Source organism: Pundamilia nyererei, unplaced genomic scaffold (genome assembly GCF_000239375.1).
Source record: "Pundamilia nyererei isolate P.nyererei 1_Seehausen unplaced genomic scaffold, PunNye1.0 scaffold00462, whole genome shotgun sequence".
NCBI lineage: Eukaryota > Metazoa > Chordata > Actinopteri > Cichliformes > Cichlidae > Pundamilia > Pundamilia nyererei.
Genome location: NW_005187863.1, coordinates 95,319 through 113,806, shown reverse-complemented (window position 1 = coordinate 113,806; position 18,488 = coordinate 95,319). Strand labels below are relative to the sequence as shown.

At 38.7% G+C, this 18,488-nt stretch overlaps 1 protein-coding gene across 7 annotated transcripts in view; it reads left to right on the top strand.

Moving 5' to 3' along the window:
* adgrb1a (adhesion G protein-coupled receptor B1a) overlaps positions 1-18,488 on the top strand; it is a 157,843-nt gene that overhangs the window by 123,382 nt on the left and 15,973 nt on the right. For 5 of the 7 annotated variants that reach the window (XM_013916101.1, XM_013916100.1, XM_013916097.1 and 2 more), the window contains 2 exons: positions 3,276-3,361; positions 12,347-12,445. In XM_013916101.1, the coding sequence (XP_013771555.1) occupies positions 3,276-3,361; positions 12,347-12,445 (185 nt within the window). Of the gene's footprint in view, positions 1-3,275; positions 3,362-6,092; positions 6,153-12,346; positions 12,446-18,488 lie in introns of all 7 variants that reach the window. The other 2 variants (XM_013916098.1, XM_013916099.1) reach the window with 2 other exon arrangements.

Here is an 18,488-nt window from a genome sequence, read left to right as displayed (position 1 = left end):
GCTGAGGTTCTCTTGCTCCTCTGCGCCTCCTTCAGCTTCCCTCTCTTCTGCTTTTAAGGAGTCGTTTTTATTTCCTTGTGTGTCTAAAACCATCATACATTTAAAATGATTAAATTATGGGGATGGAAAGAAGCCAAGAATGGAGAGGGAAGGACAGGAGGAGGATGGAGCGCAACAATGGCACTCTGCTGAGGACTTTGGAGAGACAAGAGTTGGCAAAGTCGATATAATTTTAAGAGTAGGAAAAGATCCACTGAAGCAGTTTATTTATCTATTCATCTAGTGTAAGAAGCTATAAAAGGCAACAAAAGAAGAATGTGTAGTTTCACTAATTTGGATAATAACAAATGAAAAGCCATCTGTGAAGCTGCTTTTTCTTCCTCTTTTGGCTGGTCCCTGCAGGAGTTGCAGTGGATTATGTGCCTCCATCTCACCCTATATCTAGCATCCTCTACTATCCCCCTTTCCTCTTCCTTTGTTTTGAGGTATTAGACTAAAGACAAAATTGCTGCTAACCCTTGCCCTAACCAATTCGATGGGGAAATTTTATTGATGATCCACATATTTGATTTGGCAAGGAGTTTATGCCAGAATCTGTTCCTAAAGCAACTCTCCCATGTATCTAGGCTTGGGGATTGCACTAGGAGTAGAGTGACTTGATTAAAAACACTGTGTGAAACTAGTACCACATATTATTCATTAGTAACAGAGGAATACAGCAAGAAACGTTTCTTTTCGATACTGTCACCAGGCCCACATGTGGCAGGTTGGGATTTAGTCACTCAACAGTCACTGCTACATTTTTCACTGACTTTAAATATAAAATATTTTTTTAATTCCTTTCCAGATGAATGAATGACTGACTGAAGCCTTTATTTGTCACTTGCATTTGCCTGCAGCGAAATTGACCTTTTCAGCTAAATGGATAGAATTATACCCAAGTAGAAGAGAACAGTACATGAAAGTGAATAATGATAAAGTCACAGTCCATAACTCTGCTACTGGTATCCCCACAATGTAGATAATTTCTACTAAATTATTAAAGATTTTTCTTCGTCCTTATGTAGAAATTCAACTATATGCTGATGATACACTGATTTATCTCCACTGCTTCCAAAGGCTGAGACATATTACAATATGATCTGATGACTCATCTCTCAAGTCAAATGTTACCAAAGCTACCAATAGTCTAATTACTTTATTGAAGTATCTTGATTTCTGGATTCTGGATCTAATCATTGCTTTATACCTTATGGTACAGCATAGGGTATTAGATGTACCAAAAAAGGATTGTTTCTGTTTTGAAGAAGTGCTTACAGTCAATGAGCTTTTTCTGGAACAGCATCTAAATAATAGATTTTACTGCCAGTTCATATCAGAGAAATCAATACTTACCCTTCCTCCACCGATCAGTTGAAGCTGATATGTGAATAATTAGAATACTATCAGCTGACTGACCTTTTCTTCTTCCTTTTGTTTTGTCCTGCATTGATTTCTGCTTTGGAAATGCACTTACATTGTTTGGTGGGGGTGCTCATTTGGGTTTGGCCAATATCTATCATGTGTAGACGTATGTGATGTCTATGATCATTTATCCATCCATCCATCTTTTGCCATTCATTCAGGTCCACAGAGACACTCAGAATTCCCTCTCCACACCTACCACCTTCAGCTCTTCCAGGGGACACCAAGGTTTTCCCGAGCCTGTTGAGAGACATGGTCTCGTCAATATATCCTGGGTCTGCCCTGGGGCCTCCTCCTGGGTGGACATATCCAAAACACCCCACCCAGGAGATGCCCATGACGCATCCTAGTCAGATGCCCAAACCACTTTAACTGACTGTTTGGCATCTTGGCTGCATTTCTGATCAGCGCTCTCCTTGTTCGGCCTGTGAGTTTAGGTGGACGGCCTTGTCTTGGTAGGTTTACAGTTGTGCCATACTCCTTCCATTTCTGAATGATCGCTTGAACGGTGCTCTGTGGGATGTTCAAGGCTTGGCAAATCTTTTTGTAGCCTAAGCCTGCTTTAAATTTTTCAATAACTTTATCCGTGACCTGTCTGGTGTCTAAATCCAATCGAGAATCTGTGGCAAGATCTGAAATCTGCTGTTCACAAACGCTGTGCATCTAATCTGACTGAGCTGGAGCTGTTTTGCAAAGAAGAATGGGCAAAGATTTTAGTCTGTAGATGTATAAAGCTGGTAGAGACAGACCCTAAAAGACTGGCAGCTGGAACTGCAGCAAAAGGTGGTTCTACAAAGTATTGACTCAGGGGGCTGAATAATTACGCACACCCCACTTTGCAGTTATTTATTTGTAAAAAATGTTTGGAATCATGTATGATTTTCGTTCCACTTCTCACGTGTGCACCACTTTGTGTTGGTCTTTCACGTGGAATTCCAATAAAATTGATTCTTGTTTGTGGCTGTAATGTGACAAAATGTGGGAAAGTTCACTGTAATTAGCCACTGTAATTAAGCCAAGTTGTACTGGCATCAGAAATAGCAGTTTTAATAATCATATTCATATGCTATATCAGGTATATATGTAGAAATCTTATAAGATGTTAAACTTCCAGCTTCTCACAGCTGTTGTTGTATTGACCTATATTAACCCCCCTGTAGTGTTTGGCCCAAACCAGAATTAAATCACAGACAAACTTCAGCAGAAAGCGCACTGCAGTGACACCGTCCTTGTTTTGATAATCAAATCTATTAGCTACAGTTTCGGCGATTCACTTCCCAATTTGCCTCTCCTCACCACAAGTGAACAGCTTGTTTGGGTGTCCTTATTTTCCACAAGCTGCTTCTCTAATAAAGAGCTACCTCTGCAATATGCAGACACCCCGGAACACTATCGGAGTGGATTGTACCAGAGAGTTTTATAGAGGGCAATTGTTCAAGGCAGTAAGACTGTATGAATTAAAAAACCACCACCTTTGATTTTGCAGAGCTCACATTTTATGTATTTTTTTTAGCGTACCATTTCAATTAAAAATAATGTCTGTGTTAGTTTTCTTTTAACGTTCATTCTTCATTTTGTGACACTAATATTTGGCCTGGTACCAATTAGTATTTGCAATGCTAAACCTACAGTAAGTACAGCTAATGTGCGATGTGACTAATTTATATGCATACTGCTCCCATCGTCTCATTATGATGAACATCACCACCATTGCTTTCCATTACTGCCATCACCAGAGCAGTGCTGCATGCAGTGAAAGTAATGAAAGTGTCTTTGCTGCGCTTTAATCTTGTACCTCTTCTCTTCGGCAGGTTAACATGGTTATTGGGATTCTCGTTTTTAACAAACTGGTGTCCAAAGACGGAATTACTGATATGAAACTAAAGGAGAGGGCGGGGTATGCCTTATACCACACATCCATTTTACACAGTGACCTATAACCAGCCTCATTGCTCTAGGTAGTGGCTGAGACCGGTGCAGTTATCAGCTTCTAGTCTGAAATTGTCCCGGGCCATTATGTCATTGGCAAATTGGTTGAAGAGAACAACATTTTTAATCCGAAGAAGATGAAGTAAAAAGAAGATTCAGAAATCTGGCTGAAATTATATTAAATGAACAAGCAAAAGAAAATATACTGTTTGTTTTCACACATGTGTGAGTCACGTGACACTGCAGACAGAAGACAAATAAAATGTGGAGGCTGTCTGGTTATTGGTCCTGCACAGACTGAGCAAGATGATGTCTCATTTCATTGCTTTCCTTTTAAGTTTCAAATGTGTCACATTTTCCTCCAGCTGCTCTTTCTTTGCAGGTGTTGCTCTTAATGTGAAGTTCTATAAACCCATCCATGTCTTTTTTTCACCCGTTTGGTTGTTTCTGGTAAAGGGAAGCAGGGACTTTAAGCAGCGAGACCTCACTGTAAAGGGAAAGCTGGCTTATTACGACTGGGATTGTATTCTAGCTCTGGCCACAATTTTGTGATAATGGCATTTTAATCAAAGTTTTGGAAAGAATGGAAATGTGAACAGTGAAGACAATTCAAGTCATTGAATGAACCCAATAAAACAATACATGGAAATCATAATATTGAATTTTATCTCCTTAGAACTTAATAGAATACCTTCAAATAGAGTCACGTTCTTTGAGGAAAGGTATAACTTGGAGCAGGGGTTGCACCCTGCTATCATGATTAGCATTGATATAGCTTTTTATTTACAGGGATGAAGTGAAATGCCAAGCTTCTCAATTGCCAGATTTCAAGCTCAGTGGCAGTTTCCAACAATTCATGGGAGTTTTCCAGCTGCCAGAAAAATTCATGGAAAACTGGTCTCATTTTATTTTGCTTCGGGAAAAATACAATGAGACGTGTTTCATTCACACTTTATGTGTATATTGTTATCATTACTGATAAACCCCTTGGCCAAAGCAAAAGATATGAAACCTAGTAGTAATAAACCATAAATGTATTTCAAATTTACAATAACTTGAAGTAGCTATAGTATTTTTTATTAATATTATTATTATTAGAATTAGTAGAATAAGCAGATAAATGCGTCTGATATTGTTCATAAAGACACAGTGCAGCATTTTGGGAAATATACTTTAGCATTTGTTGAGAAACCTTAGGTGTGTGGACTGCCAACATAAGGGTGGGAATTCTGGGAATCTGGGGGCAATACACCTTCCAGCAACTTCACAGTTGTTTTTGTCATGTGTCAGAAATCGTCTTCGCCTGGACCAGTTCCGGTAACTGGACCTTAACTGGTTCATGGTCTGTCACATCAGTATCACGTTTATTTGATGTGTATTCAATGATGTGACACAGCCCACTATGTCTTACAATGTTGCAATGAAGAATACTGGAGGGAAGGCGCAGGGCTACTGGCTAAAACTTCAAATGCAAATTAGAAGACTTATATAAATTAGACTTGACTGTGGACTTACAGCTAGTAAGGACAAACGAAGGGCAGAGGACGAGGTCAAACTTTAGTGCAAATTTGAATGATGAGCACTGGATGAGATTTTGTGTTTCTTAAGTGGTGTTTCAGCAAACACCACTCAACTCTTGGATTTACAGTGCTGTGAAAAGAAAATATGTGCCATCTTCCTGGTTTTGAAGGTTTGTTTTTTTTTGCATATTTGTCATACTTACATGTTTCAGATGATCAAACAAAATTTTGTCCGGTCATCAGCACTGACCTTAAGAGAGGCCTGCAGTTCTTCAGATGTTGTTCTGGGCTCCAGGATGAGTTCTTGATCACTCTCACAGTAATTTTTGTAGGCCAGGCACTCATGCCAAGTTTCCCTGCAGTTTCCTCCATTTGTGACATATTTAGGTGTCAAAAACTAAGAAATCAGAAATGAGGAAAATACTTTTTCAAAGCACTGCAAACTAGTTTTGTGTCCAGCTGGACATGATGTGTTAATATGATAGCTCTGGAGTTGCTGGAAGGTGCATTTGTACAGTTGTCTAACATGTTTAATGCTGCTTTTAGTTCATGCATTATATCAGTCCTATCACCTGACTATTGGTTTGTCAATTGACAAAATAGGCTGCATCTGATAGATGGGCGTAATACCTTTGACACTACCTGCTTAATAGTGAAGACTGAAGCTACATACAGAAACATAGGTTTAACGTACTTTAGCATTGGCAACGTTTCTCTGACCAAGAGAATATGTCTTTCTTTTATATCCAGTCTAAAGCAAATAAGCATGCTTTTCAGGATGTTAGACTGTTTCTTAGTGCATCAGAGCCACAACCCAGAAAACCTGCTTAGAAAAATCTTGTTATGTACGTAAATGTTACAATTTAGTTTCTTTAAAAGATATGAATACTTAAAAAGTATATTTGCCTAGGTAGGTAGTGATGGCAAATGTCAGTAGACTGATGGTGTAGCTTCTAAAAATTGGTCAGAGGACAGAGCAGACATGTACCCTGCTGCCCTTTACCTCGCAGGCTGTTCTGTCCCCATTGGCCATGTTGGTGCATTCAGATGTTATTTTATTTCTCTCTCTGAAAAACATGTTTGCGTTCTTCAATGATCTCTCTGTTCAACTGTACTTGTTTTTATTCTGTCTGAAATGTCATGTTTGAGTTTGCACAGAATCCCCTCTCTCTCACTCAGGGCTCTCCAATCAGGGACACATCAGTCTCAGATGCCCCCTCCCTTGTCATCGGTGATTGGGTAAAAAAAATATCTGCCCATTCCACCCTCTCTGTAGTGTATGGTTTACCAGCCCTATCAATTGCCAAACCTGCAGAATCCTCTAGCAAGCTCCTCTGATTGGCTTACTATTATTTCCTGCCTATTCACCTCACTATTGATTTTCCAATTGATCCTGCCTCCCATTAGCTGGGTAGAATAACACAGTGCCTTAGAGTCTGACAGTTTCTGTAATGCTTTTTATAGAAAATGTCTTTTTTCCAATAACTCGTGCTAAATGCATAGCGGTAATATTAATCTTTTCTGTATGCTTGAATAGTATGAGAATGTGTGCGTGTACCAAGTTAAAATGGTTGTCAGGATTTTATCTCTGTTTTTGTATTCCGTAACTGATGGCGGAACGCATAGCCTGACTGACAGCATGAACTGGTGAGACTGTGTCTTGAATTTATTAGAACTTAATTGGGAATATAAATGTCAGAAATGAATATCTGGTTACATCTGTTCAGAGTGATCGCTCAGGCTATTTTGCTAAGCTATTTAGTTGTGGCCTAACAAAATCACAGAAGTAGAAGAAATTTATGTTATTATTTCATGTTTCAATTAAACTTGATAGCACAGACGTTTTTGACCTTGGAATGAGTCATTCTAATTTTAGTCTTGCTTGCTTTGCTATTGAGCTTTCATCAGCATGCTCCAAGATATGGCTCATATTGTGTGCTTCCATACTTGCACTTTACTTGAGTGCATAAATACAGTCAGACAAGTATGGCTACATGATGTGCACAAGAAATACGGCAGTGTTACGCTTCTCTCCCTCAGTGGTTGTAGATCATCAGAGATGAGAGATGAGAACCACGTCTGCTGGCGGGCATTGACAGTAGACATGTTGTGGTGTTTAGTGCTGTAACAGTTTTGCAGATGTTGACAAAATTAAGTGTTCAATTCGAGAAAACCCTACCCTGTTGAAATTGAAGTACTATTCTATTATATTTGTAACTTACCATGAGTATCTTGAACCACAATAACAGTCTTCATGTAACCCAAATACTTATATGACAAGAGGTGGCACTAATTGTAAGGGCACCATCTTCTTAAAAAATTGTCTTTATGTGTTATTTTTTTAAGAATAGCTATATTGACCATAACTGAATTGGACAATCAAAAATGTCACATCATTTATTCATAAAAGTTTGTTACTTAACAGGTAAATTATTTTGGGGGGGGTTTCTATCTATTTAAAATTTTTGGAGAAAAGATGGACGTAGCTAGTGTGACCTTATGTGTCGGTTTCTGAACTTGCATTTTAGAGTTTCAAGATAAACATTTCTAATTTTGCCATCTTGGTATGAAAGAAACGTGATATTATGAGAAGTTGCAGGCCTGACTGAAATTGCTTGTTTATTGGCTAATCGCTTGTGAGTGACAGGTTGTTAGCTAATGAGCAATAGCATGGCTAAACCTTTTTCCATCATTTTTTATTTTGTATTATACAAATATGACTGAGACAATGAACTCGGGGCCAAAGTGTTTACAGAGATCAAGAAAGAAAGTATTTTAACCTCTTTATTACCAGGCTATAAAAGTGGTTGACTATTCTAGCATAGAGTCTATAGGGACTGCTTTATTCAAGGCTGTGTCCAGTGTAGATGCCAAATCATACATTGATTTACTTTGTGAACTTTTCATTCTGTGACTCTGAAATTTGTTGTTCTTTGCTTGGTAGAGTAGAACAAAATAGTAAAGAAGGATGTCTAATGTTCTAATCTCATTTCCATCACATGACTCTTCTCAAGCATCCAATCCAAAACATGTTTAATGAAGTTAATTAAATATGTAGAATGATTAATTGCACAGCAGGGTCCCCACCAAACAGGTCCAAAACAGGTCAGCCTGAACGTCAGATGGGCCTCGCCACTGAAAATTAAAGGGTAATTCAATTAGAAAATTACAACAGACAAGAGAGGCCAAATCAAATCAGTGCTAGAGCTCCTTTCCTCCTTAACGAACATTAAATGGTTTCAGTCATCAGGCCGTATATTTACAGGTTGTAATAGAGGGTTAATCGAACATTTAGCTTTGAGAACCTACCATTTGCTCTGAAATCTTATAAAGTCTATAGACAGGTTTATGTTTGACCAAAGGATTACCTTCCCCTTGATTAATGTAATATTTGTCTGTGAGCTGCACATTATTTATTTACTGAGCTTAATGCATGTCACCCCACCTGCCAAATGGCCACCTTTTGCCTCTCAATCCTTAAGACCAGGGAAATGGTGTATTTCACAAAGTGTTGATTGCTTTTTAATATCACTGCCTGCAGTGTACATTTAGTGCCTGTATTGCCCTTTAACTTGAAATTGAATTTCTTCCATTATGTGATTTTTAATCCTGGCATCCATAGGCTACAAAAATCGATTCCCTCAGCTCCTCTGCTCTAATTGTTGTTTAGCAGAAGGCCATATGGCAACAGATTAGTTTGTTATTACTTGTCAATATTGCAAGCATTGTAGTCAGTCTTTGTCTAGCAACAGCAGCGGTAGGAGAGCTGTAAACAGAAGAATTTTGGGAGGAAAGCAAAGCGATGTATTTTCATGGTGATCACACCTGCAAATCAACTAAATTTATTTTGTTTATTTGTTTGCTTACTTTTTGAGTGCAAATTTATAGAAATACATGTAGAGAGTAAAAATCTTTAAGTAGGGATGGGAATTGATAAGATTTTAGTGAGTCCAATTCCATTATCGATATCACAGATTGATTCACTTACGAGAGTCAACACCATTGTTAAGCAGCAATAAAAAAACTTCATACATGTAAATTAATTGCATGCTTCGGGTCAAAAGTTTGTGCATGTATGCTATTTATCTGTGTTGTTGTCGTTACTCAATGTTGAACACTTTCCTCAAAGGAATGCAGTACGTTACTTAATTACTCTCATGAAAATAATGTAATTCGTTATACTACGCGTTACATTGCTTTCATGTTAGTAAATAGCTGAAACATACGGTCTCATAATCACCGTTTAAAAATATAAATCTGAGGCTACAACCCCATGCACTAACACAAATCCCTAATAAGGACACGCATCTCTAAGGCTACATTCACACTGCAGGCAAAAGCGCATCAAATTCGATTTTTTTTTACCCTATGCGACCCATATCCGATCATGGTCTGACAGTGTGAACAGCACAAATCTGATATTTTCAAATCCGATCTGGGTCACTTTCGTATGTGGTGCTGAATCCGATACATATTCGATGTTTTAGAAAGCGACTGCTGTTTGAACGGTGATGTCGCATTAAATCCGTCTTTTACGTCACTGACACAAGACAGACGCTAATTATCAGCGCCGGAGAAGCGCCCACGAAGACATTGTGAACGCTTCCTGGCCATCCCGTGTAGATGTCAGTGAAACTGTTGGGAAGACAACGTGAACATTTTATTTGTACTGTATAATCTGCAGATTCTGACAGAAATCTGTAACTATCTTTTGAAGCACCGCTCCTCTCTAAAACAGCAATAAGGATAATTATTAGATTATTTACATTATTATGTAAATAACACAATAACTTAAAGCAAAAATTGGGAAACGTAAAATCCGAAGTCTTTATATTAAGGGCCATCAGTCAAGCAATATTGTTTGCTCTGGGTCTAAACAGAGAGTGTGACGTCTTCTTTTGCGCATGCGGGCACACTAGAGCACGTTTGCTGTCGCATTTTATTTGTAGTGTGAACAAGCAGACAAAACAATCGGATTTGAGCAAAAAATCGGTATTGAGCATTAAGACCTGCAGTGTGATCGTAGCCTAAGATCTTTCTGTTAGTAGAATACAAAGCTGACCGCACAAAGCAAAGATGACAACCAGCATAAAAAAGCAGTCACTAGTGATGCAGATTTTATGATTAGAAACATGAACAGGTAGAAAAGGAGGCTGCAGTCTGGCTGCTTGTTACCAGTTGATGTTAGGCTGCTGGCGTTCTTGGCTAGCTTAGCATTAGCATGCTGTCTGTGCAGATGCTTTCAAAGAACTGACTGAAGAAGTCACTTGATGAGTGATGAAACGTTTCTCCCACTTAAAACGCTACGTCCAGATGAATAGAATCAACTTTTTGGGGAATTTCTTACCTGGATGATTGAGCATGCATCAAGGCAACCGAAGCTGTGTTAGCAGCATAATGCAGTTGGATGCAGTTTTCCACTTTACCATTTTGTCCTTTTGTGCAATAAAAATAAATGTCCATATCCATGCTTTAGACTGCGTCGCTATTTTGTTCCTTTGACACTTAAACTGAAATCAGCCAAAGAACTGATAAACGGGATCAATAGGCAGGCATTTGACTACTGGGAACAAGGACCAGTTCTCGATTCCCATCCCTAGCTTTAAGTGAACTAATTAAAACAGAAATCCACCCAAACATCACGTTTGACCACCACTGGGTCCATTTGATACTTTTGAGAATAACTCTGGCACAAACAATGTGGCCCACTGAGAAATATCTACTTGCTGTAATGGAAATGTAAGACAAGCAATGCTTCAATGATCCAGAAAATCAATGGTAAACATTTGGTTTTGGTTTCAGAGCCCTGTATACACAATCATTTCTTTACTTGACACTGACAATCTAGAGGCCAAACATTTGAGTCAAAAACAAGAGTTTTGTTTTTGACAAAACCTGCAGACAGACAAAGACTTTGGCGAAAATCAAAACCTCTAACATTCACTGCCAAACCATTTAGGTTATCACCTTCAGTAACTAAATGATAACATTTTACATCAACGCTGTTTCATGCATTCTGTTATGAGAAATCTATGTGCACAAAGTGATGTGTTTTTAAGCCTAGCCCTGAACAGGTTTCCTCCAACTTGATGGAAATGGTCAACATACATGTGTAAGACTTGAAATCTTAGAACTGGATTTGGTATTTCTAAATACAAGGTGCAACTTGTTAAAGAACATTTAATCAGATACTTGTGGGGGTGTATGTATATATTTTTCTTTTATTTTATATTTTTCAGTTCTGTCTTTTTCAAATATTAAACATCTATGATGTACAAATCATTCCACCCAGGAAAAAGAACATCTCAAAGAAATCATTAAATGCCCCAAATTACCATGGCATTCATGCCAAATGTAAGTGTAAGTAAGCTTACATGATACTTAAAGTTAGGATATGCTGATATCTCAGCAAATTGCTGAGTGAGAACACCATTAGAGATATTTTCAGACATTCTCAGATAAAAGACTTTGAAGAAAATGTCAAAATGTGAAATAGACATGACTTTGGCTTGCATTAACTTTGTAGATCCGATTTTGGCTGGGTGGCCATGAGAACAGAGACAGCTTTTTGTTGACTTAAATCAGGGGTGTCAAACTCAAATACACAGTGGGCCAAAATTCAAAGCTGGAACAAAGTCGCGGGCTAACATTAATATTTATTGGGAAAAAAAATTCTTCGTCCAGATATAAGAATGAATCTTTTCTTATGGACTCAAACAAGTTTTGCTGAAAAACTGAATTTGGAACAAGCAAAGCTTAATACTAAACAATATATATATTAGCTGTATAACACCAGTAGGCCAGCTCTAATAGTAATTTGGTATGGCTTCGGGCCAGAGTTTGATACCTATGACTTAAATCATTGTTACATACTGAATGCATTATTGACATGTAATCTTGACTCAGGGATTGTATGGAGCCAGGTGCGTTTGAGTGTGTCTGTGCGAGTGTGTGAGAGAGGGAGAGAGAGAGCATCTTTGCATACAGGCTTGGCGTTTACTCAAAACCAAGCACAAAACCAGCACGTGATCATGGTCTGAGCGGCAGTGATGTCAGTCCTGTTCAGGATTGGCATTTGACTGAAGCTTTATGAATTACAATGAGAGCATGCCAGTGAGCGCCAACTCCTTCATGCCACCGGCTGGTTATTTGTGAGGAAAATCAGACATTATGTTTAATAGGAAATGCTTAATAATTGAGCAATCTTTGCCCCACCTCCCCTGCCCCTCAGCCAAACACGGGTAAACCCAAAACCATCCAACAACTGTACAATAGCCCTGAGAGAGAGACTGTGCGAGAACACTGTGCGAGAACACTGTGACTCACTGTGCGTGCGTGGCTGTATGTGTGCTCACGTGCATCTGTGCGAGTCTGTGTGCAGGTGCATCTGTATCTGTTTGTGTATGTTACAGCGTGTTAATTTGACTTTGCAGTCAGATGACAGTGCCACTGTACAATATGACGCTCAAATGTGCCAAGTGCGGAGTTATCTCTTCGGCTGACGTTTCCACCACAGCTACCAGTAACGCCATGTTAGTCCTGCTAATTATTTTTCCTTAACTCCTCTTACCTCTGTTCTCTCCTCTACCTGCCTTCTTCTCCCTCACTTGATTGGTTCTCTGTCCTTTATCCTTCTGTCATTTTTTTCTCCCTCGTGCACTAGCAGGGAGGATTTTGTTCTTGAGGGTTATGTGCTCTTACTCAAAGCAAACTTGTGTTAGCTGTACCCATGTAAATAGTTTTGCATATGTGATTGATTGAATGAGAATGAGAAAGCGTGTTTGTGTGTTTGTCTAATAGGAGATAAAGAAGCAGATATTGAAGGGGTATTAGCATATACTTATATTTATTGTCTGTCTGTGTGGGTGGGCGGATGTGCCTTGCTGTCATCTGTAAGTTCTTAGGTTGACCATTATGTAACTATTGCCTGGGCAATAGTTTTCTGCTTTTAGAGACTGTGCTGATAGAATCTGATTAGAAAAAGGGAAGGTAGTTGTCCTCTTTTTTTGCAGTATGTCTGTTACACTTTTCTAAAATCCAGAAATACGACCAATAGCCACAGGCTTAAGGTAAACCCATTTTGCTCATTTACAGCTCTATATTCTACATTTCTTGGACACTGCTACATTTATAGTTCAACACAATCCTCATCTATGTTATACTGGACCTCGGGGCCACCCTTTTGTCAGAAACAAGCTGGTTTTGTTCTTCAAGTTTAAGCAAACTTTCTTCTAAATGGTTTGCTGCCCAGAGAAGGTTTGAGCAGCTAGTTATTGGGACAGAGACATTATATTACAAAATAGCATATGTTCAGTACTCTGTGGGATTTGCACTGAACTATTATTATACATTTGCACAGACCTGCCTATTCTGATTTTGAAACAAAGTCGTCCTCCTAAACTTTAAACAAAGCTAAGGAGGACGTTTTTTACTCCCTCAACCAGCTCCATTCACATTTCCTGTAGTCTAAAAGACACAGTGCATACTTCCAGCTTTTATGCTGAGCAGTTATTGGCTGGTTTTGCTTTATTCTACTCCTAAACATTTCTGTTGGGCTTGGGTTGTCAATTTAGAGGGCAGGTGATAGGGGTGGGCGATATATACGATATACAATAGAAACGATATAAATTTGGCCAACGATAGAGATTTTGACTATACCGCTCTATCGCGATAGCGCATGTTGATGATGTCGTTAAGCTGCGCCTGTTTTGGTCAAAAGCATCGCAGCGGCTAAAACCATTATAATCTGCAAATTATGCCGGGCGACAGTCATAGCAAAGAGATGAAGCACTTTTGAAATATGGGGAAAGCCAAAAACTGCGCTTCCTCCACTTCCATAACATTGATTCATTAATGCTGAATTCTCTCGCAGCTGCTCTATTTCCATGTTGTTGCAGTATATTAATAACTAACCTCGTATTGTGGATGAATAATCTCAGTTGTTCTCCTGACTGAAGTTTGGTCCGTGTATAGCATCCTGCTATGCGATTGTCCCTAAAAACATTTTTTAAACAAATTTCTGCACGCCCAAATCGTTTCGAGGTCAGTAAGCACAACCAGAATTCATACATAAGGCACACTCTCGATTTTTGAGAAAATTAAAGGATTTTAAGTGTGCCTTATAGTGTGGAAAATATGTTATACAGAAGAAAAGAATATATCGTGATATATATCGTTACAGCACATGCTTCAAATTATATCGCGATATGAATTTTAGGCCATATCGCCCAGCCCTAGTAGGCGATTAAATGCAGTACTTCATTTTCTTGATCAGAAAGTTCTTATAGTGCCCAGATGTGTATTTTTGCCTCTGTGCTGATTTTGAGATGCTTTACTTAAACTCGGGCCTGGGCTGTAATCACAGGTACAGGAATTTGTCCGTTAACGTTTGACCAAAATATTCCATGCTAACTGAAAATTATTACAGGTGACTACCTGCTTGAGCTGGTCATTATTATTATTACCAGCATTGTGTAAAGCTGCCATTGAGGCAAACAGTGTTTGCTTTCAGGATATTACAAATGACAGCCACTTGGTCACCAAATGTCTCATAACTTCTGTGTGTAAATTATCATTGGATTGTTGTAGAGAAAAAAGTAAGCATTAGGTCTTAAGTAAAGCTGATAGTTTATAGTTTATAAATATATTAACACAATAGCATAGTTATTTTATAGAATGCAAAATCTCATCATTAGTAATATTTAAAATATTATGTATTTGCTCTGAGAAAGCAATTGGTGACAGTGGGGAAGAAGAACTCACTTAAAGTGTAAAGTGCCAGTGCAGACACTGACGTGGTACAGTGATGCTGCACAGGGGTTTACTGCTCGCAGGGTGGAAAAGTGTCCGCACAATGGGACAAAAGAAACGTGTGATATGTTTTTAACAAAGCCCAGGTTATTACCAGAGGTGGAAATTAGCTATGCTTTTTCAGTTATTTATGGGTTTCCCATCATTGTACTTTGTTTTTGTTTTCTACGTTCTAAATATGGATGCCAGGTTTCATTTTGCAAAATATCAAGTTTAGAAAATATGAATTGTTGACCAAAAATTTGACAAATAGGAAATATTTTATCCTGAGATAAAATGATCATACAGAACATTTTTAATAAACCCACTGTGTGGCTAGTGAGAATTTAGATATGTGGTAAATAATGAAAGTTACCAGAGACTTAATTCCACTGTTGTTCATGATTTGTAGTGATTGTGTAAAAATGAATTGATTAGTCATGACTTGGAGGAAGTGTGCACCTCCTTGAATGTTATTTTGTTTCTCACTGGCAAACCATTTAAGGGTAGAGGTCAGAGGGGCAAAGGTACAGACATTGTGTACTTAAGTAGAAGTACAGATACCAGTGTTAAATAATAAAACTTCAGTAACGTTGAAGCACTGGTTCAATTTCTTACTCTAGTAAAAGTGAAAACGTTCCAGCTTTGAAGTGTACTCTGAAGTAAGAAAGTAAAAAGTAGCTCTTTGGATGATGTTTCTACTAGCTGTTAGCAAAGCTAACTGAACCTTGTACTATGTTAATGTAATAATAAAATAATATAAGTAGATGGGAATACAAACTTTATATTAGCCTGAATATTTATTAGAATTAAAATTCTAATAAATATTCTCATCTTGAATTTGTTAAGCAGAACATGAGCAGAGAAAAAGAAGGGAAATAAAAAATCGCTGTTTTCTGTTGCTTACATTAAACAGGAAATGAGTAGGGAGGAGGTTAAAGTGGGATTCAGCAAATGGGGGATGTTGAAATGGCTCAGCATAGGGAAGAATCATAACTCTTAATGTACAGGCTGTTATCAGCTGTTCTAAACCCATCACAGTACAGCAAACTAAGCTGTTTATCCTGCACTAACCTGCAGAGGACTTTCATGCAACCTTTAAATGAAACAGTGACACTTGTTTTGCAGCATCTCTCACAATGTGAAAAAACATATTGTCACATGTACAGGCCCAGTACTTGATTTAAAAACACGAGGACTTACATGTAAGCTTTAAATTTCCAATTTGTCAAATGCAACGGAGCAGTCTCTACTTTTATATCTAACCTCTTAGCTCTCTTTCTTTTCTCTCCCTGTGAAATACAGCAGCTGGACCTTTAGCTAGCAACACACTGTGAGATAAACTGCACACAAACAGATTGTTTTTTATCTGATTTTTGTTCAGCTAATAGAAACGTTGAATTTGGAGTTACCTGCCACAACATTTTACTTTCAAATGCGTTAAAACAAAAGTAACAAGTCTATTCAATTTTATTTATGCAGCAGCAAATCACAACAGTTGTTTCAAGGCACTTTACATTGTAAGGTTGACTGTACAATAATACTGTTTTGAAACTGTAAGGAGTGGAAAGTCCCACATATCAAAATTGGTATGGCCTGGATCTGGCCCACACAATGTGCTTACACATGGCCCACTTACCAAAAAGAATGACGGCCCTTTGGTGGCCCAGATTTGGTTTGCCAGAGGTGGCCCACACATGGGCCAGCACAAGGCCAGTTGCAGACATACTGGTGGTCCTGTGCTGGCCCGTCTGTGGCCACCAAAGGGCTGTCATTCTTTGCGGTATGTGGGTCATGTGTAAGTTGTGTGCAGCCACGGGCCAGTTGTAGACACACTGCTGGCCGTGTGCTGGCCCAGAACAGTTTCAGCTCTGGCCCCAGATGTCAGCCTAATGTGTACCTTAATCAAGCCATGTAATAACAATATATGCCGGAACATAATAGTGCAAAAGTAACATGACGAAACTCTGCTCAGACAGTGAATGGACGGACTATTATACAATGCTTTCCTAGTCTCCCGGATTACTCAAATGCTCTATACAGCATGCCACATTCACCCAATCCCACACTTTCTCTAAACTGAGTGCTTCCTAATTACATTCATACAAATTCACACTCTTGACATGCAGACTGGACGAGTCAGGGATCGAACCACTAAGCTTGCGATCACAAGGTGACCTGCTCTCCTACCTGAGCTACCCACTGGCAAGGATGAGTAAACCGTCACTAGGTTTTGGATAAAGTGTAACCTATCAAACCTGCATTTGAAAAGTTGGCTACCATAGCAGTATAGTATTGCAACATCGCATTTGGGTCTTCTAGCTAAAATAGGAAAATAGGAAAATAAATAGTGCCATCATTGCCAGACCTGGCCCACATCTGGTTGACATACACCCTGCCATGACAGCAGTCAGTCAGAAGTGCCAGCTTGATGCCGGATCACGGCCAGACCTGTTTTCCATGGGCCTGGCCACATAAACCAAACTGCAATCGAGCCAGATATTGCATGCCATCACATAGACAGTGCCATCTATGCCAGGCCTGGCCCATATCTGGATGACATACGTCTTGTCATGCCAGAAGTCAGCCAGCAGTGCCAGCTTGATACCAGATCCGGGCCAGACCTCCTTGCTATGTGGGGTGTAGATATTTGTTTAAAATGTAGGGTGTAAAAGTAAAAATCTGTCAGAAAAAAAACCTACTTATTTGCATTTCAGCCACATGCTAATAAAACATAGTTTCGCAAGCTAGAAGAGTTAATCTTTCAAATCACACATTTTTGCTCTAGTTTTTCTGTTATAGGACATTTGGTATGCCAAAGGTGTAAATATTACACCCTAACCAGATCTACAAGGCGGCTATGGGAGACATTAGCTAGTGGTATTAACTGCAGCGAAATCAGATATTTATTTTTTTTAATCCATGTTTATACGTCTATTTAAAATAAGTCTGACACACATCAATAATCAATATCAGAACAAGTTGAAAATATTTTTTATTCATTTTATTCAGTAATGTTTACTCTAAGCTCAGTCTCTGGATATCAATTGAATATGAAAGACCTACAATATATGAAGCATTGTTGACAACAGCTTAAAAATAATTTAAAAAGAGAGCAAAGAGAAAGTGGGTGTGAATTGCAACTTGGAGCAGACGTTTAGTTTAGTCTGACTTAGTCTTCAGTGCTTTTTTTTCCACCTCTGGGATAGTTTGTAATTAAAAGTTAGCCTGCTAATTATCTTCATTTGGAGGATCTGAATGAAAGACTGTTTCACCACATTCATTGCGGGTACAGTCGTTCCCAGTAGTTATTGTGCTAGTTTATTATCAGTATTTGCATTAGAAAAATGGAAAGAGTCAGGGGATAACACTTCTTCAGACTCTCTCTCTCTTTCTCTGTCTGTCCTCCTCTGCTCTGCCTCTTCTGTTTGTCTGCATTCTGTTTCAGCCTCATTACACTTGTTTTTTCCCCCCACTGCTCACCTCCCTCCCTCTCTTTCCTGTGGCACTAGATCCTTTATGGTTTGACTGAATCATCTTAAACATACATGCATGTAATATATGTGAGTTAAAAACATATATATCAGCAAATAATGGATGTATGTTTTTGTTTGCGTTGGTAACATAATTATTTGTTTGATGTTCTGTATTAGTGCATGTTTAGAGTTGTAGGCTAACACTATGCTAACAGGGTGAACAGGTCCAGTTGAGCAAAAGAAATCAGTTTAACCTTGTTTGTGTGTGTGTGTGTGTGTGTGTGTGTGTGTGTGTGTGTGTGTGTGTGTG